The sequence below is a fragment of the Heterocephalus glaber genome, unplaced genomic scaffold, assembly GCF_053883595.1.
Source record: "Heterocephalus glaber isolate CG9 unplaced genomic scaffold, H.glaber_assembly_v1.0 deba00001744, whole genome shotgun sequence".
Taxonomy (NCBI): Eukaryota; Metazoa; Chordata; class Mammalia; order Rodentia; family Bathyergidae; genus Heterocephalus; species Heterocephalus glaber.
In genome coordinates, this window is record NW_028258450.1 from 2,730,334 (window position 1) to 2,749,979 (window position 19,646).

At 50.8% G+C, this 19,646-nt stretch overlaps 1 protein-coding gene across 14 annotated transcripts in view; it reads right to left on the bottom strand.

Moving 5' to 3' along the window:
- Positions 1–1,179: 1,179 nt before the first annotated feature.
- The window catches only part of Eml2 (EMAP like 2), a 28,274-nt gene continuing 9,807 nt past the window's right edge, over positions 1,180–19,646 (bottom strand). For 13 of the 14 annotated variants that reach the window (XM_087200611.1, XM_087200610.1, XM_004867143.4 and 10 more), the window contains 16 exons: positions 18,900–19,049; positions 18,018–18,087; positions 17,826–17,936; positions 14,732–14,827; positions 13,980–14,114; positions 13,264–13,363; positions 10,531–10,685; positions 10,299–10,424; positions 8,367–8,498; positions 7,113–7,180; positions 6,838–6,926; positions 6,542–6,639; positions 5,913–6,000; positions 5,492–5,587; positions 4,539–4,669; positions 1,180–1,743 (listed from right to left, as the gene is read on the bottom strand). In XM_087200611.1, coding sequence (XP_087056737.1) covers positions 1,618–1,743; positions 4,539–4,669; positions 5,492–5,587; positions 5,913–6,000; positions 6,542–6,639; positions 6,838–6,926; positions 7,113–7,180; positions 8,367–8,498; positions 10,299–10,424; positions 10,531–10,685; positions 13,264–13,363; positions 13,980–14,114; positions 14,732–14,827; positions 17,826–17,936; positions 18,018–18,087; positions 18,900–19,049 — 1,771 coding nt within the window. In that variant the 3' untranslated portion in view covers positions 1,180–1,617. The remainder of the gene's footprint in view (positions 1,744–4,538; positions 4,670–5,491; positions 5,588–5,912; positions 6,001–6,541; positions 6,640–6,837; positions 6,927–7,112; positions 7,181–8,366; positions 8,499–10,298; positions 10,425–10,530; positions 10,686–13,263; positions 13,364–13,979; positions 14,115–14,731; positions 14,828–17,825; positions 17,937–18,017; positions 18,088–18,899; positions 19,050–19,646) is intronic. The other variant, XR_015447144.1, reaches the window with a different exon arrangement.

Here is a 19,646-nt window from a genome sequence, read left to right on the forward strand (position 1 = left end):
CCTATATGAAAAACTCAACATATATATATGTACACACATACACACAAAATAAGAGACAATAGGAAAAAAGAGAAAGAACAAAAAGGAATTTTAATTCAATGTGGAAAATGTATCTAAAAGTGTCCCCTAGCCTGGGGGAGGTGGTGCCCACCTCCAGCATTTGGAAGGCTGAGGCAGGAGGATTGCCGTGAGTTTGAGGCCAACCTGGGCTACACTGAGTTCAAGGCCAGCTGAACTACACAGTGAGACCGTGTGTCAAAAAAAGAAAAAAAAAATGTAAATACCGAATAGTTTCTCTAGTGTGAGAAACTGAAAGTGTAAATAAGGATTAAAAGGTATAATTGATAATGTGAAATAGGAAGAAAAGGGGCAAAGGGGAAGAGGAAGTGGGAGGGGTAGGGGAAAGGAAAGAAGGGACTGGAATTAATATGAGAAAATGAAAAACTGGAAACAAAGTCTTTATAAATACGGAGGGATGGAGGGGTTGAAGGGAGGGCAGAGGAAAGGGAAAAAAATAAGAACCAAGAGAGATTATGTAAAGGTGCATATCTCCAAGGATCAATGTCATTATATTGTACACCTAAAATGTACAATAAAAGGATATACAAAAAAAAAAAAAGAAATAAAAGTGTATCTTGATTTAGTGCAGTTGTCTTACAAGGTTTTTTTGGGGATGGGGGTGGTTTTTTGGTTTTGTTTTTTTTTTGGTACCAGGGATCGAACTCAGGTTCTTGTGCTTGCAAGCAGGTGCCAGAACCACTGAGCTAAATCCCTGGCCCTGTCTTACATGTTTTATATGTTCTTTGGCCTATTAGTCTGGTTTTCAATCTGTGTATATGATAATTAACTTTATAAGGTCTTATTAATAAATGAAACTGATGCTTTAAAAATAAAAGAGGTGAAGGGAGGGGGAAGAAAGTAGGGAACTGACATGTGTTATGTACACGTACCAATCCCCACAGTGAATGTAATCATTATGTACTGCAAATGTGTACTAATAAAAGTAAAAATAAAACTGATGTAGAAATCAGTTGAAAAATTTTTAAAAAATGATTTTGTCACTTGCATCCAATACGGACCTAAGTAATAACAGTTCCTTATCACAAGATGTGTAACACACACCCACACATGCTGTCACTATAATGCACACTCCAAGTATGTAGACCTTGACACAGCAGCTCAGTGCACATGTCTTTATTTCTGGATGCTAAAAAAGAACAAACTTAAAAAAAACACACCCGTTGGGTGTGATGGCGCACACCTGTGATCCCAGCACTCAGGAGGCTGAGGCAGGAGGATCCACGTGAGTTGGAGGCCAGCCTGGGCTACATACTGAGTTCAAGGCCAGCCTAGACTACACAGTGAGATCTTGTCTCAAAAAACATAAAAGAAAAGAAACCACCCCAAACCAAACACCAATGGCTCCCCAAAGCACTGTGACCCCTCTTCCCACCCCGATAAATAGAGACTTCTGTCTGCTCACCCTCCCACCCCCATAACCGCTCTGCTATAGACATACTCTGGGTATATATTACTCTCCTCCGCAATAGACATCTCCTGAAAATAAAATTCCACCCTGCCACCTCGTCTCTGGCCCCGTGTCCCTGGGAACCCTGCTCAGACCACCCGCCATTGCAGCACGCTGGTGTCCTTGCCCCCCGTGGTCAGGGCCGCACTGTCATCCCACAAGAAGGCCACATTTGTCACATGGCTGCTGTGTCCACCATACTTGTGGCTGAGGGCCTGTGATGGGGGAGAAGTGAAAAAGAGGTCAGAAGAGGTAACATCACCCTGACCTCTTCTTGTTCCGTTCCTTTCTCTGTTTACTAAACCCCGGCTGTAAGAATCAACAGGACAGGGCTGAGAGTAATGATGCAAAGCTATAATCCCAGCACTCTGGGAGGCTGAGGCAGGAGGATCATTGTGAGTTCAAGGCCAGCCTGGGCTACTTACTGAACTGAAGGCCAGCCTGAACTACAAAGCAAGATCCTGTCTCAAAAAATAAAAAGCTCTGGGTCTGAGAACATAAAAAGAAAGAATGAGGGTGCCCGTAGGAGAGGCTGATCATAAAGAGATTTGAGACACAAGGAAATGCAACATTTGGGCCCTAATTTAAACAAACTGTAGAAAGCCATTTTGGAGACAATGAAGGGCATCCGAATATGGACTGAGTATAGGATCATATTAAGAAATCAGGGCCGGGGATTTAGCTCAGTGGTTCCACTGCCTGTCCTGCAAGCACAAGGACCCGAGTTAGATCCCCAGTACCAAAAAAAAGAAAGAAAGAAAGAAAGAAATCAATGTTGGTGAGCCGGGGATTTAGCTCAGTGGTTCTGGCGCCTGCCTCGAAAGCTCAAGGTCCAAGTTCAATCCCTGGTACCAAAAAACCCAAAAAAACATTGATATGTTGGTTCCATCCCAGTACCACCAAAAAGACGTTGACTAATGGATAAATAATTGAATGGAGTTTTATCGGCCAATAGCTAAGAATTAACCACTGCTATTTGCAATAAGGATAAATCCTGTAGACATGGTGTTGAGTAAAGAAGCCAATAAAAAAGAGATCATTCTGTGGTGATGGTGCCTATAACCTGGCTACTTGGGAGACTGAGGCAAGAGGACCACAAATCCAAGGCCAGCTTTGGCAACTTTGCCAGACTGTCTCACACACACACAAAACGAGCCCAAGTGCCCATCAACTGGAAACTGGATAAAGAAGATGTGGTTTTTTAATAAAATGGAGTACTACTCAGACATAAAGAACGAGAAACTAGAGACATTTATAGCTAAGTGGATGCACATTGAGGCCATACTCTGAAGTGAAATAAATAGGACACACAGGGCCGGGGATTTAGCTCAGTGGTTCTGTCGCCTGCCTTGCAAGCGCAAAGTCCCGAGTTCAATCCCTGGTACCAAAAAAAAAAAAAAAAAAAAAAATGCTGAATAGGACACACATGTGTAAATACCGAATGAACAGTTTCTCTGGTGTGAGAAACTGAAAGTGTAAATAAGGATCAAATTGTATAATTGATAATGTGAAATGGGAAGAAAAAGTCCAAAGGGGTGGGGGAAGTGGGAGGGGAAGGAGAAAGGAAGGAAGGGAAAGGAGAAAATATGAGAAAAGGAAAAAATGGAAACAAAGCCTTTGTAAATAGAGAAGGGTGGAGCGGGTGAAAGGAGGGCAGGGGAATGGGGAAAAATTAAAAACCAAGATACATCATGTACAGGTACAAGCTCCCAATGATGAATGTAACTGTACTGTGTACCTAAAATGTACCAATAAACTTAATGAAAAAAATAAAACAAAGAGCTCAGTGGCACAGTGGCCCTGGATTTTAATCCCCAATATTGGAAGAAGAAGAAGGGGAAGAGGGAAGCAACAGGAGAGGAGAGGGGGAGGAGGAAAAAGAGAAGGATGGGGGGATGAATATGTCAAATTTGGTAACCGTGGACTATATTCTCTCTGCTTTTTTTTTTTGTTTGGAGACAGGGTCTCGCCGTGCAGCCCAGGCTGGCCTTCAACTCACAGCAATCCTCCTGCCTCAGCCTCCAGAGTGCTGGGATCACAGGGGTGCATCATCACACCCTGCTCTACTCTTATGTATAAAAATTTCCTATTAAAATGTAACAACAGCCAGGTGTGGTGGTGCATACCTAAAATGCCAGCACTTACAAGTTCAAGGGCAGCCTGGGCTACATACTGAGTTCAAGGCCACCCTGAATTGCATAGTGAAACTCTGTCTCAATAAATAAATAAATATTAGGGGCCAGGGATTTAGCTCAGTGGTGCCACATCTGTCTGGCAAGTGCAAGGTCCTGAGTTAGATCTCTGGTACCAAAACAAAAGGGGGGGTGTTGGGGATGTAGCTCAGTGCAAAGGCCCTCAGGTTCAATCTCCAATATAGCAGAGCAAAACAAACAAAACCCTTACAAGGCTTTGCTGCACAGAACCAGCTTCCCATTAAAAATGGGAGTGAGGGCCGGGGATTTAGCTGAGTGGTTTCGCCACCTGCTGCGCAAGCGCAAGGATCTGAGTTCAATCCCCGGTACCAAAAAAAAAAAAGGGAGTGAGTAGCAGCTCTCCCAGTCTCAGGCCATCACTCTCACCACCTGCCTGGCAGCATCCTGGCCCCCAGGGGAAATCATGGATGCTGGGATCCAAAACCTCAGGGCTCCAGCATTGTGGAACCATCACAACACTTAGAATGTAGCTCGGTCAGGCCTGTGGCCTTGTCAGTCTCACTGATGTATCCTCCCCTTTGCCCAGGTACACAGTAGGTGCTCATTAAATATGTGTTGAGTTAATAAGGGGGAAAGACTCAAAGATTTCAGAACTGCTGGTTCTCAGACCCTTAAGGGGCCACAACTTCAGCACTAAGGAAGTTCCCCGACCTTCATGTTGAGAAAGTTCCCTGGGTTAAGTCCACTGTCCTAGCTGTACAGATGGGGAAACTGAGGCCCAGGGGGAGGGGCCTGGAATCTTGCCCCTGACCCTGGCAGTCACCTCCAGCCCCAACCCGGCCCCTACGGGAACTCACACGAGGCTGGCAGCAAGGATAGCTAAACAGGTGGACTTTTCCAAAGTCGTCTGCAGAAGCCAGCAGCTTCCCGTTGTGGGAGCGTGCTACAGCATTGATGTCAGTCCCGTCTGCACCCTCGGACCAGATTCCTGTGGGAAAGAGGGAGAGGGGTGGGAAGAGGCCAGCTGGCGCCAAGGATCCCAAGACGACCAGGCTCTGGGCCCCAGTTCCTTGCCTCCTTCCTACCTATCCTATCTCTATCAAGGATAGGACTCGGAATCATCTTTTTCTGTTTGTTTTCTTTTTTTGAGACAGAGTCTCACTATGCAGCCCAGGCTGGCCTCAAACTTGAGATGATCCTCCTGCCTCAGCCTCCCAAGTGCTGGGATCACAGGCATGTGTCACCACACCCGGCTGCCTTCTTGCATTTCTCCCAAATTCTTTGTCACCTGTGGGCTTCTGTACATGCTATTCCCTTTACCTACAGGCGACTTGTTTCCAACACCACTCCACAAAGCTCTTTATCCCTTGGTTTCCTCACTCAGATGCCTCTTCCTCCAGGATGCCCTCCCTGACTTCCTCCCAGCTGAGGCCATATGCTCCCCACCCAGTTCCCCTGTTCCAGCCCTACCCACTCTGGGTCATCACTGGCTGGGGACAAGTATGTCTCCCTCACTAGACTCTGAGCTCCAGGAAAGCAGGCTGGGGGTCATATGGTCACCACTGTCCTAGCACTGCCCTGCCCAGGCCCAGCACAGGGGCACACAGTTGGCATGTGCACACTGCCTTGGGGCCAGAATGAACCTTTCTCTCATCTCACTATGTAGTTTGGGCTGGCCTCAAACTCGAGTGATCCTCCGGCCTCAGCCTCCCGAGCGCTGGGATTATAGGCATGCGCCACCAGGCCTGGCTGTCCAGGATGACTCTTGGACTCCTGTCCTCACCAGGACCTCCCTCGTGACAGAGCTTACCGAACACCCCAAAGCCCAGGACACAAGTCGCCGTGGCCCATTCCACATTACGCACCGCATCCGCGCTGGTGATCTGCTTACAGGTCGCCACGTCCCCTGGGACAGAAAAGCAGGGGAGGTGTTCAGGGCCTGAAGAACCACGACCAAACCCATCCAGTCCACGACAACAGGTACAGAGGGCTTCGTAACACCTCCGCACCAGCTGAAAGCTGGATTCCGGGTCCAGACACCTCAAACCTGAGCGGGGACCTCCCAACCAACCAACCAGAAACGGGAGGAACTGGTTAAAACCGGTCCTGCCAAGTCAGGAAATCAGAAGGTAGAGGCCCCAGGCCTCTGCTCCTGTGGCAGAGCTCAGGTCTATGCCAACCCCAGGTGCAAATAAGGCTGAGGAAGGATGACTCTGGGTCTCAGAACTTACAGTACAGAATCTCGTAGTCTCCGGAGTTTGTGACAAAGCAGCTGCTGTCCTGGGCCCAATCCAGATGGGTGATAAAACTGGAATGGCCCTGCGGGGTATGCAAGGGACAGTTAAGAGCCGGAGAGGACAGAAGCAAAGAAAAGGATGAGAATTAGATCAAGAAGAAGGCAAAACACAGAGGTAGCGTGAAAACATGGAGGGCCAGAGGAAAAATATACAATATTTCGGAGTGTGGGGGCGGAGCCAGACTATCAGGGGCGGGGCCAGACTGGATGAGCGGAGCTGACAAAATGTGCTTAGAACACAAGGTCAATTTAGAATGCGTAGGCGGAGCTAGACAAGGGGGCGGGGCTACACAGAAGGTTCACTTAGAACATAAGGGGCGGGACTACAAGGGGTCTGGCTCAGATGCGAGGGGCAGGGCTATATGAAGGGGTGGGCTTAGTGTGGGCGGGGCTACACAAAGGGGCGTGACACAGGAGGGGGTGGGGGCAGACTAAGACTCCTGGAGGTGGTCAGGGCAAAGTCAGTTGAGTGTTGAAGTTGCGCTCCCTTGAGGTAGAAAATTGGTTAATTCTGCACCGTCTGGGTGGGTTGGTGGCGCGGGCGGGGGGCCACTGCCCACTCACCGAGCACTTGCCCAGGCGGCTGACCTTGCGGCCGCCCTGGTCCACCGTGTACACGTACACCAAGTTGTCGTGGGAGCCCACGGCCAGGTACGCCCCGTCTGGGGGAGGGGGAGGGGCCATGAGGAGGCACCCAGGCTCCGCCCCCTCCCGTCCCCGACTCAGCCCCTCCTCAGGAGCCCCAGGCGCCACCCCCACTACAAGCTACAAACTCTCCCAGGCCTGTGCAGCTGGGGCTCTGTCCCCCACTCCTAGCAGTAGTTGTCCCTTGCCTCTTGGGGTCCCAAGCCCTTCCTTACCTGGGGAGAAGCTGACCACTGAGATCTGCTCATTGCCATCGGTGTGGATAGCCACCAGGTCATTGGTCTCGGTGTCCAGCAGCAGCCATCTTTAAAGGGAAAACATAATGAAAGGGGTGAGCTGACTGGCTAGGGGGGACAACCTGTGAGGTCTGAGGGAGGGAGCAGAGGCCCAGCAGAGATGTAGGAATGTTGCAAGGGGACCTCTTTAACACGTCTTTGGGATCGCTGTGGGGGTTGGGGGGCCAAGGGGCAGGAGGCCTGCTCAGCTTTACCTGCCAGTCACTGTGCCCACAGCCAAGACAGAGCCACTGGGATGGAAGCCAGCCGAGCGGGCGGGGTCCTGAGGAAGAAGAGGCAGGGCTGAGAGCTGCAGGGCCTGCGTCCAGGGAGCCATTCTCCTGCCTCAGAGCCAGTGCTAGGCCCAGCCAGAGGGGCCGCTCCTCCCTCCACTGCCCAGCCGCCAGCCCTGCCCATCCCCCTTCCTTTCGCCAGGTCAGTCTGAACCGCCGCTGTTCCTTGTCTCTCCATCCTTTCTTGCTCCTGCTGCAAATCCCCACAGCTCCTTATCCATCTAAGATGACTCCCTTAGGTAATTTCCTAGAAGTGGGACGATTGGGACAAAGAGTACCCATGGTTTTGAGATTTCTAATATGTAATGCCAATTTGCCTTCCATAAAAGCATTATCAACTTCCCCACCGCAGTAAATAAATAAGGCGCCATGGAGTCAGACCTGGGTTCAGACTGTGTCTCCCACACTTCCTAGGCATATGAGTGACATCAAATAACTAGCCCTTTCCAAGCTTCAGCTCCTTCATCTGGCAAATGTAGATCATCAGCACACACTCCCTGGGATTGTTATAAGCTAGCTATAAAGTGCTTACAATGGTAAATAAGATGGTCCACAGGAAGCACTCAATAAAAGCTATGTCTGTAACTACACTACCCCTGGGCAAATGGTTTCATCTTCCTGAACCTGATTCCAAATGGGGACTCAACATCCTTACCACCTTGAATAACCGGGTATGGTGGTGCATACCTGTAATCTCGGCACTTGGGAAACTGAGGCAGGAGGATCGCCAAAACTTTGAAGCCAGACTGGGCTAGTGAGTTCAAGGCCAGCCTGAACTATATAGTCGCAGAAAATCAAAAAACAAACAGCTAGCCGGGCTGAGCTTGAACTTGTGATTCTCCTGCCTTGCACCTCCCAGAGTGCTGGGATTACAGGCATGCACCACCATGCAGGGCTCAACAGTATGTTCTTGAACTCAGTGATTCCTGAGTCCTCACCCTCCTTGATGGCCATAAAGGTTGCCCTGGACACTTGGTTCTATGGTGTCATTCTAGGCTTTATTCTATCAAGAACTTGCCCTTCTGGCCCCGCCAAGGAAGTTAGCAAGCACTCAAATCCCTGTATTAAATACCCTTCTGGCAAAGACACCTTGTGTGGCTTCCACCTGATTCACTGAGCCCTGGGTATAGACAAAGGGAGTTCTGCTGGGACAATGTGCAGCCCCTGTCTCCTTACCTCAATGACTCTGCTCCACAGGGGCTGGTGGGACTCTGAACACCAGAGGTGTACCAGCTTATCCTGCCCACATGTCACAAACTGCGCCCGGCTAGGGTGTGTGGCCAGGCCCCATAGTTCTTCCACATGGCCCTGGCAGGAAAGGAAGATGGCAGGATGGAAAGTGAGACCTTGTCCCTTTTCCACCCATCCTGCTTCCAGAAACCCAACCACCCAGCAACCTGCCCTGTCCAGGATGACCCAGGGAAGACCTGTCCCTCACAATCAGCTGGCTCCTGCCCCTCAGGGTGGTTTCAAGGCCAGTCCTACACTTCCCCCTGGCTCCTGCTTTTCTCTGCACAATGGGAGGCAGGAAAGTGTGGTGACTCAGTGCTTGACCTCGTGAGTCACCCAGGTGGCGCTCACCCTGGCCACGTACATCCTGGGGCTCAGGCTCCAAGCCTCAGGGAAAGCCCTCTTGCAATGGGCCTGGTGTCACACAGAGTCCAGAAACCTGAGGTCTCCTGGAGGGTGCTCAGCCTGATGGTGCTGACCCTCAGCTCTTTCTTCCTCTGTGGGCAGCCAGTCACTGGCCAGTGACGTCTACTTGGAGCCTCAGTTTTACCTGCTATGAAAGGGGCCCAGTCATTGTGTAGCCACCTACCCTTGCCAAAGTCATTCAAATCAGGGATAGAAGAAAGTGCTATCCATAAGGCCAGTTCAGAGCAGATGCTCACAAAATGGAAGTGGCTATTACTATTATTATTTCAGAAAATACCAGTATGGAAGTGGCTGTTACTAATCACAGAAAACATTGGTATGTTATCAGTAATAAACAGTAGTCATAATGATAATAATATCAAGCTTTGGGGGGTGGGTTCTTTTGGAGACAGGGTCTTGTTACATAGTTTAGGCTGGCCTTAAACACGATGTAGCCCAGGGGCCGGGGATTTAGCTCAGCGGTTCCAGTGCCTGCCTCGAAAGCGCAAGGTCTGGAGTTCGATCCCCGGTACCAAAAAAAAAACCCAAACAAACAAAACACTATGTAGCCCAGGCTGGCCTCAAACTCATGTTTCTGCCTCAGCCTCCTGAGTGCTGGGATTACAGGTGTGTGCCATCACACTGAGCCTCAAGATTCATTTTCATAGAATTGTAATATAGTTATGCTATATTAACCCATATTAGTAATATAATAAATAAAATAAGATTATCACTAGAGGTCTCTAAGGACCCTTCTGGCCTTGGGACACCCAGAAAACCCCTCTTGCCTTCACTTTCTTTTATCTTCTTTATTTTTTATATTTTTGAGACAGGGTCTCATGTAGTTCAGGCTAGCCTAGAATTCACTATGTATCTTGGACTGGCCTCTAACTCATAGCAGTCCTCCTGCCTTAGCTTCCTGAGTGCTGGGATGCCACCATGCCCCTCCAGGGGTGTGATCTGAACCCAGGCAGTCACGCTCCAGAATTCATGTTCCTAACCGCCATATGAACTGCCTCTCTCTAAGTGGATTTTAAACAGGTAGGGGCAGGGATGTCATAACCGGGAAGGGAGCAGGGTGCATCTGAGTTGCAAAAAGAAACCAGGCAGACCCCAGGAGACCCTTCCCAGTTCCTTAGAGCTGAAGCCTTGGACACGTGTGGCCCATGTGATAGCATAACAACTTGCCAAGCCACTTAGCAACCACCCAATGAGAGGATGCCACCCCCAATCAGGAGGGCAGGAGGCAGCCTAGTTGGGGGGAACTCACTTGAGGAAGCAGTCAACACACAGGGTGCTGGGTCACAGAGGGTCAGGGGGTCCGCGGGTCAGGGCAGGATGTGGCTGGGAGGGGAGCAGGTAAAGGGAAGGTGCATGGTGTTTGCTGGGCAGTGAGGAGAGGGTGGGAAGAGTGTGGGAGAGATGGAAGAAAGAGGAAGAGCTGGGGAAGGGTAGAGGCAGGGAGACGCCCACCTGGACCAGCAGCGAGAAGCCCATGTGCATGGAGCCCTGCAAGATGGTGTTGCGTGTGGTCCCTACATACAACGTGTCTCCATGGCCTTCGGCCACAGTGCGCACGGGGCCAAAGTCCTCAGGGACCTGGAAGCACAGATTCGGGACGCACTTCATCAGGGGTGGGGGACCGGGAGGCGGTCTGGGGTCAGGTGCTCGGCAGGGTGGGGCCCCCTTCCCTCCCCGTCCTCACCTCCACCTCTTGTAGCTTGCTGTAGTCAGAACCCCAGAGGACTACCCGCCGATCGCGGCCCCCTCCAGACACCAGCGTCCCGTCCCGCAGGGCGCACAGCCCAAACACGCCGCCGTCGTGGGCACCCAGGACTGCCTTCGTGATGCGGTTTCCACCTGTGGGGTGGCGGGGGGGGCAGGGAGCAGCATGGGGAAGCAACCCTGCCCTGAGTCCTGGAGGCACCTCAAACTCTCAAGCCTATGTCCATCTTTTCACTCATCTTTCTACTCTTCTGCCTGCCCTTCTACCCATCCACCACCCACTGACTAAGTACCTTATCATCCCTCCATTAAATCATCTGAAACTAACATCTACCCACCTAACTTCCCATGCCTTCACCCACTCACCTATCTTCTGGCCAACTCTACTCATTCATCTATCGATCAATCCATTTCCCATCCATTCATCCACCCATCTCTCCACTGATACAGCCACTCTCCCTTCTACCTGTCCATCCATCCACCCATCCATCCGTCTACCTCCCATTCACATATTCACCTCTTCATCCAACTACCTCTTCGTCAGTTAATCTTTCCTTCTACCTAAATAACCACTCATTTTCCATCTATCTTCCCATTCATCTACCCATTCACTCATCTACCACCCAAACGTTGATCTACCCACCATTCATTCATCCATTAACCCATTCAATCAACAATTTTTTTTTTTTGCAGTACTGGTTTGGAATCCATGGTCTCATCCATGCTAGACAAGCACTCTACTACTAAGGTATTTAAACAATTATTTAACTAGCATTTATTCTGGGCCCAGTCTCGTATTGGGGACACAGTAGTGACAAGGAAAACCTCAGATCACACACTCTTACAGGGCTCACAGTTCAGTGGCAGAGACAAAGTCGGCAGCAGTCAGTGACAACCTAGGGCAGTCAGGCCTAGAACACAGACCCATAGTGGGCACCCAGCCTGGGTGGGCTTCCTGAAGGAGGGAAGGTCCTGAAGGCTGAGTAGAAGTTGGCTGGGACAAAAGAGGGTAGAAAAGAACAGTCCAGGAAGAAGGAACAACCTTCTGAGAAGGGCAGAGAGTATGGGAGAGCATGGACTCTTCAGGGAATTAAAAGAAATCTGGTGTGCCTAAGTGTACATGCAAGGGCAAAGCATCAGACAGAAGTAGGGAGCAAGGGCAGGGAGGGAGGGGCTCGGTCATATCTGCATTTGCTCCTGAAACAAACTGAGTGGGATGGGGCAGCCTCAAGGCCTGGAGACGGGAAGGACGGACAAACGTCTCTCTTTGCTCCCCACCCTGCAGGTCGCATCCAGGTGAGCTGGCCTCTCCACACAGCTGTGTCCTTCTGTCACTTTGTCCACCATCTTTTCAGCAACACTGGTGGGAAGCCGGCTCTGCCAGGTGAGAGGCACTGGTGCTTGGAGCTCAACCCTGCCTCCAGCTGACCTCGCAGGCAGAGACTCTGAGGCCCAGAGCGGGAAAGGCCTTGCTCAAGGTCACAGAGCCTGTCTCCCAGACAGCTGAGGGATGGGTGATGGGGTCAAAGTGCCCTGATTCCACCAGCTCAGCCATTTGCTGGGCCACTGCTCTTCTGAGTCTGTCATCTAATAAAACTTGTCACTTGTTTTGTTTGAGGGAGGGGGCGCTGTGGATCAAACCCAGGGCCTTGAAGATGGTAGGCAAGTGGTCTACCACTGAGCTAACGCCCAGCCCTTTTTATTTTATTTTTAGACAGGATCACACTAAATTTCCCAGGCTGGCCTCAAACTTACAGTCCTTCTGCCTCAGCCACTCTAGAGTGCTGGGATTACAGACATGTGCCACCATTCCCAGGAAAACCAAAAACATTTTTTGATGCTAGGCACTGAACCCTGGGCTGTGCACATGCTTAGAACATATTCTCCCACTGATCTACATCCCTAGATCCATTAATTTATTAGTGAAGTCACTTCTGGTTGGAACAACCACTTATTCATCTATCCATCCACTGGCTGGAACATCCAACTCATTTATTCATTCAACCATCAATCTACTTCCTATAACAATCCGTTCTTCATAACATATTAATGCATTAGCTGAAACAATCATTTACTCAATCACTCACTCATTCATTCATCACTTTACAGATCCACTGACTGAGACAAGGCCTATTTATTCTTTAACAGTCATCCATTGGTAGTGACCATCGCTCATTCATTAAACTGTTCATTCACCTAATCACATACCTATTAAGGAGGACAACACATTCAGTTACTCACTGTTCTATTTATTCATTTATTTCTTCATTCATCAATTGATCAACAGGATGGGACAAACCATCTACCTATCCATCCACCTATCCTTCTATCCATCTATACATCCATCCATCTGTCCACCCACCTATCCTTCTATCCATCTATACATCCATCCATCTGTCCATCCACCCACCTATCCACTTACCCATTGCATCCACCCATCCACCCACCCATCCATCCATTTGTGCATCCATCTACACTCGAGTTAACCCATTCATTTATAATGTAGACTTCATCCCTGACATGGGATTTGCAGATGGGGGTGGGTGGTCCCTAAAGGCTGCACGGAGGTGGGGTGTCTGAGCTGACCTGATGAGGCTGTTGGAATCAGCCGGGAAGTGATCTGCTCACGTGAGGTGGGTTCAGGAAAGGGAAGCACAGCCAGGGGTGTTTGGGAACATTGGGTTGGGGACCACAGAGATGGAGTGACACTAACCTTTGCCCCAGACATAGAGGTTCCCACCAGAGTCTCCAGTGACCACATCACCATCCTCCAAAAAGGTCACGCACAGGACATACTTCGGTTTCTCATGTTTCTAAGGTGGAGGAGGAGGAAGGGATGTGTCAGAGCGTGGCTGAAGCAGTGGGCCTTCTAGGGGTCACCTACATCCAGGACTGGGGCCCAAGGGATCCCGACTCTGGTTTGGGGTGTGAGGGCCCATGGGGAGAACCCATCTCCACATACCTCCTGCCTGGAGTGCACAGGTCCCTGGGGTTCCTGACCATAGTCACCCTTGCCCCACCCCGGGGCTCCTGCCTGGCTCTTCTCTCTGCCTCAGTATCCCCATGGCATCTCCTTCCAGGGCTCCCCAGGCCTCCCTGGGGGTCAGAGAAGCCTGGTCAGAGGTCCCTGCACCCTCCTGCTTCCTGCTCAATCTCTATCTCAGCCACAAGGACCACTGCCACACCCATTTAAGGAACATTTACTGCCTGCCAGGAGCAGCTGTGCTCTCGTTCTGTGGACTCCTCCGCACTTCGAGTTGAGGACGGCCGTCCCTGAGGAGTGGATAAGGGAACCGAGCTCCCAGCAGGCAAAGGTCCAGCACCCCTGTCCTTCTGAGCCTCTGGGATCCCCTGGGCGGTTTCAGGGTCTGCCTGGGGGGGCCCGCCTGTCTCTCTTGGGCCAGTCTGTCCCCACACTCTGGCACTCACCTCAAAGAGGCCCTGCCGCTTGTTCAGGCTGCCCCCCTCCAAGTTCCAGAAGCAGATGTGGGATTTGCCAAAGGTGATAAGCAGGGTGGGGTCGGTGGGGTGGAAGGTGGCCACCAGCACGGCCTCGATGGAGCACTTTGTGAGGTAGAGGAGATTCCGAGTAAGGACCTCAAAGCCACCAGCTACCACACCCATCCCATGCAGGACTGCCCTCTACAGTTGTGTGGGCTGTGCACTGCAAATCCTCCTTGCCGGGACTTTTCCTACATGGCAAACTAAAATACAGTAGGAGACTGGACTGGGCAATCTGACCCACCTAGGTCTAACTCTAGAGCCTCACTTGGCAACCACTTCTCCTCCCTAAATGGTGGGTTGTGACCTAGCACCGGGTTTTCTACCTTGGGCTCAGGCAGTGCCCTTGGGCCCGTATCTCTGTCCCCAGCAAGGCTCACTACAAAACAGGCCACTGCCCACACAGGCAGACCAAGATCTGTCCTGAGTATCACAGGACTGAGTCAGCAGCCACCTCATCCGCACCCTCTCCCCAAGGCCCTAGGAGGGCGATGCCACCACTGTTCCCATTTCACAGATGAGGCACCTGAGGCTGGAGAGGGCAGGTCCCTTGCTCAAAGCCATACAGCAGACGGCAAAGGCAGGGCTTAAACACAAATCTATCTGACAGCGACTCCTGACCCCTGACATGGGCTCAGTCCCCGGGGCACCACAGGACGGGACGAGGACGCTCGCCCCACCTTGGCCTCCACCACCTTGGCCTCCTTCGCCCAGTCCCACACGGACAGCATGTGGTCGTTGGATTCGTCCACGGCACACAGTAGGTTGCCCCCGTTCTGCAAAGGAGAGGGATGAGGTGAGCCTCAGTCCATTTACCCACATCCCACCCCTACTTCAGTACCTGCCCATCACACAAAACACATTACAATACGCTCCCCATCTAGGGCCCATAAAAATACCTTTCGTTGTTGTTGTTGTTTGAGACATGGTCTGACTCTGTAGTTCAGGCTGGCCCTGAACTCACTATGGAGTCCAGACTGGCCTCCAGTTCGGTGATTCTCCCGCCTCAGCCTCCCAAGTACTGGAATTACAGACATACACCACCATACCTGGCTTTTTTTTTTTTTGAGACAGGATCTCACTTTGTAGTTCAGGCTGACCTTGAACTCATGGTGATCCTCCTGCCTCAGCCTCTTGAGTGCTGAGATTACAGGCATGTGCCACCACAGCCAGCGCTTTTAAAAAATCTTTATTTTATAAGGGCCAGGGGTTTAACTCAATGGCACTGTGCCTGCCTAGCAAGCACAAGGTCCTGAATTCAAATCCCTGTTACCGGGGGGGGGGTAAATTTTTATTTTGTAGAGCTGGGGATGGTGGCACACACCTGTAATCTCTGCACTCAAGAGGCTGAGGCAGGAGAATCGCCATGAGTTCGAGGCCAACCTGGGCTACATAGTGAGACCGTCTCAAAAAAAAATCAATGAAGGGCCGGGGATTTAGCTCAGTGGTTCCAGCGCCTGGCTCGCAAGTACAAGGTCCTGAGTTCAAGCCCCGGTACCAAAAAAAAAAAAAAAATCAATCAATCATTTTATTCTGAGTCAGGGTCTCACTAAATTGCCAAGACTGGCCTCAAACTTGTGATCCTCCTGCGTTACTATCCAGAGTAGGTGGGTTTACAGGCACATGTCTTCTTGCCCAGTTCAACATCTTTGTTGTTATTGCTGAAGTGCTAGGGATGGAACCCTAACACATGCTAGGCAAGCTCACCATCACTGATATGCAGCCCCAGCCCCTTAAAGGGACTTTTATAATTTCCTCCTTTTAGTTGTTGATGTTGTTTGTTTATTTGGTTTGGTTTTGTGAAACAGGATCTCACTATGTAGTTCAGGCTGGTCTTGAACTCACTATGTATCCCAGCGTGGCCTCAAACTCAAGGTGATCCTCCTGCCTCAGCCTCCCAACCATGCCTGGCTGTAATCAGCTTTCTGAAATGACCCATCACTAACAAACTCAATAGCCAGGCATGATGGCACATGCCTGTAATCCTAGCACTCAGGAGGCTGAGGCAAGGGGATCGCAGAAGTTTAAGGCCAGCTGAGCTACACAGTGAGTTCAAGGCCAGTCTTAACTATATAGTGAGACCCTGTCTCCAAAAAAAGAAAAAAGATAGGGCCGGGGATGTAGCTCAGTGGCACTGCGCCTGCCTGGCAAGCGCAAGGTTCTGAGTTTGATCCCTGGAACCACAAAAAAAAGAAAAGAGAAGCTCATCTAATCTAATTTACCCTTAGCTATGGTCTCTCTGCAGCCAGCATGTAAAACCAGGAATTCTTGCCGATGCCATTAATCTGCATTTCCATATGAAACGACTGCATGCATGTGAAATATAACCATTAATAAAGCAGGGATAATGTTTATTTTAGGTATTTTTTTGGTTAAACATGGATTAATTTAGGTTTGGCAGAACTGATTCATGCACACACGCATGCATGCACGCACATATGCACACAGCACAAACAATATAGCTGTTTCCTCTGAAACTCTCCAGTGTTTCCTCTGGCCTCAGAAAAGTTGTGAGGCTGCGATCCAGTGCTTCTTCAGCTATCTGTGGGGAGGACTGGTACTTCCCAAACTACTGCACACCAGGACTTTGGAAAGCTATGATAAAAATGTAAAATATGATTGGAGAAAAACAAGCCTATGGTCACCAGCTCGGGTGTTGCAGCAATGCGGAGCTGCTTTGCAAATTCCTACAGGTTTACTCTCTGCTTCTGGGCTTATCTGGGCCTACATCATGCAGGGAGCTGAACCCCAGGCATTCAAAACCCTAGGAAACCCAGGCATGGGGTGTATGCCTGCAATCCCAGCTCTGAGGAGACTGAGGCAGGAGGATCACCATGAGTTTGAGGCTAGGCTGAATTATATAGCAAGACCCTGTCTCAAATGAAAGAAAGAAAGAAAGAGAGGCCGGGGATTTAGCTCAGTGGTTCCGCCGCTTGCCTCGCAAGCATAAGGACCCAGAGTTCAATCCCCAGTACCAAAAAAAAAAGAAAAGAAAAGAAAAGAAAGAAAGAGAGAAAGAGAGAGAGAGAGAAGGAAAGAAAGAAAGAGAGAGAGAAGGAAAGAAAGAGAGAAAGAGAGAAAGAAAGAGAGAAAGAAAGGAAGGAAAGGAAAGAAAGAAAAAGGAAGGAAGGAAGGCAGGCAGGCAGGCAGGCAAAGAAAGAAAGAAAACAAGGATGGGGGAGACAGCTCAGCACTTCCTGGATTCAATCCTCAGCACTGTACCACTAAATGAATGAATGAGTGAACATATGAATGAATTGCTTAAGAGACAAGGACCCTTCTAGAGTTAAAGGGAATGCAGATAAATAATGCAAAGGGCATCAATTGAGCCACAACAAAATGCTGAGTGTGGGATGAACCAGGCTGCTTGGAGCCCACCTAATAAATAAGCAGGCAAGGGCTGGGGATTTAGCTCAGTGGTGCTGCCACCTGCCTCGAAAGTGCAAAGTCATGAGTTCAATCCCCAGTACCAAAAAAAATAGGCAGGATAACATTTGGCCTGTGAGGTCACAAGGATCTGGGAGCCCCAGGGCCCAGAATTTGGCTGGGGGTATGGCCCCTCCCCAAGGGCAGCTAGGAAGGTGCACATACAGTACTGGTACAGGCTTTCATTTGTTTGGTTTGGGTTTTGTGAGACAGGGCCTAGCTATGTAGTCTAGGCTGTTCCTGAACTCGAGGTGATCCTCCTGCCTCAGCCTCCTGAGGGCTGAGATTACAGGTGTTGTGTCCAGGCTTTTGGAGGTACAAGGTGAGTCAAGGTGGCTGGGGACTTACAGATTTGGAGAAGCCCACACAGCACACAGCTCGGTCAAATACACCCAGGCCCAGCACGTGCAAGGTGGAAAGGGAAACTGAGTCCCAGATGCGCACATGAGGTGGCAGCAGCTACAGGAAAGAGAGGTCTGTTACCTGGGGGTCCCAGATCTGGTCCTGCCCTCCTTCTCACTTGCCCACTCTGCCCATTACCTTCCCCTCCTTAGTGGTGCCCGCCACCTGTCCTGTGGCGATGGTGACCATATCTGGGTGGACAGCCAGGCTGGGGAGAGAGGAGACAAGTGGACAGGGCTCAGTGGGAAGGAAGGGCTCATGATGCCCGCCCCCCTGGTTTTGGGGGGTTTTTTGGTGTTTTGTTTTTTTTTTGGTACCGGGGATCGAACTCGGGTCCTTGCGCTTGCGCAGCAGGCGGCGAAACCCCTGAGCTAAATCCCCGGCCCCTTTTTTTTGGTGTTTTGAGACAGGGTCTCACTATGCAGTTCAGGCTGCCCTCAAACTCATGGTGATCCTCCTGCCTCAGCCTCCTGTGTGCTACGACTAAAGGCATGTACCACCACATGCAGCTTTACCAAGCCCTTCCTCCAGCAGGTCGTAAGAGTAACACCACGTGGCAGTTCATTCCATGAAATGCCTGTTACTTGGTCAATGACACTGTTCTACTGATCTACTTTGTAGCAACAGGGGATAAGGGAAGGGAGCCTGAGGCCCTGGTCTCTGTCTCAAAGGCCCCCAGGGCTCAGGCCTGAAAGACAGTGACCAGGGAAGCACACGTATGTCACAGGGCCACCACAGCCCCAGCCCACAATGGGACTCTGTCCACAGGGCCAACTCAGGCTTTTCCAAAGCAAAGAATCCAGGCATCAAGAGAAGCCACCAACATCCCCAATACCAGCCATCCATGCACATTCCCCCATTCAGTGCTGCCTGGGGACCGCTGGTGGTTTTGTAGAAGGAGCAAAGGCCTAGCCATGTCCCAGGCTCACCCCGCAGTGGGCCCCATGCCTGCAGAGGCAGCCTTGTGAGGAGAGGCCCCGAGCCCCAACTCCCTGCATCCCCCACTCCACCTCGCCTCACCATTTGATGTCATCGTTGTGGCCCAGGTAGTGGCGCTGCCTCTGCTCCTCCACGCTGTACAGCACGGCCACTGAGGCTACGAAGTACACGATCTCCCCCGTGGGCAGCAGGTAGAGGTTGGCCCGGCAGTCTCGGCCACGGTAGCCATAGCTGGAGGCACCCAGGGAAGTTAAGGAGCCTGTTATGTGCTGCACCTGGGTGGGCCACAGCCCCAAGGCAACAAGACTCCCCCAAACAGGTCTCTGTCTGAACCCCTGGAACCCATGATTGCATCCTCATATGGAAAATGGGTCTTTGCAGATGTAAGGAGCATGAGATCATCTCGGATCAGGCAGTGTGAGCCTGGAATACTGTGACAAGTGCCCTTGTAAGAGGAGACACAGGCAGGGGTGTGGTGGTGCAGGCCTAGAATCCCAGCACTCAGGAGGCTGAGGCAGAAGGAGTACCTCGAGTTCAAGGCCAGCCTGGGCTACATAGCAAGGCCCTGTCTCAAAAAAAGGGGGAGGCCACAGGTATGGGGGTGAGGTGTAGGGAAAATGGCTATGTGAAGACAGATTGGGGATGTGGCTATAAGCTCAGGAGCCCAGGGACTGCTGGCAGCTACCAGAAGCTAGGAGACAGGGAACAAATCCTCCCCCAAAGCCTCTGGAGTGAGTGTGGCCCTGCTGAGACCTTGATTTTGGATTTCTGCCCACTGGAACCATTAGAGAAAAACGATGTTTCCAGCCACTTGGTTTCCAGCAAATG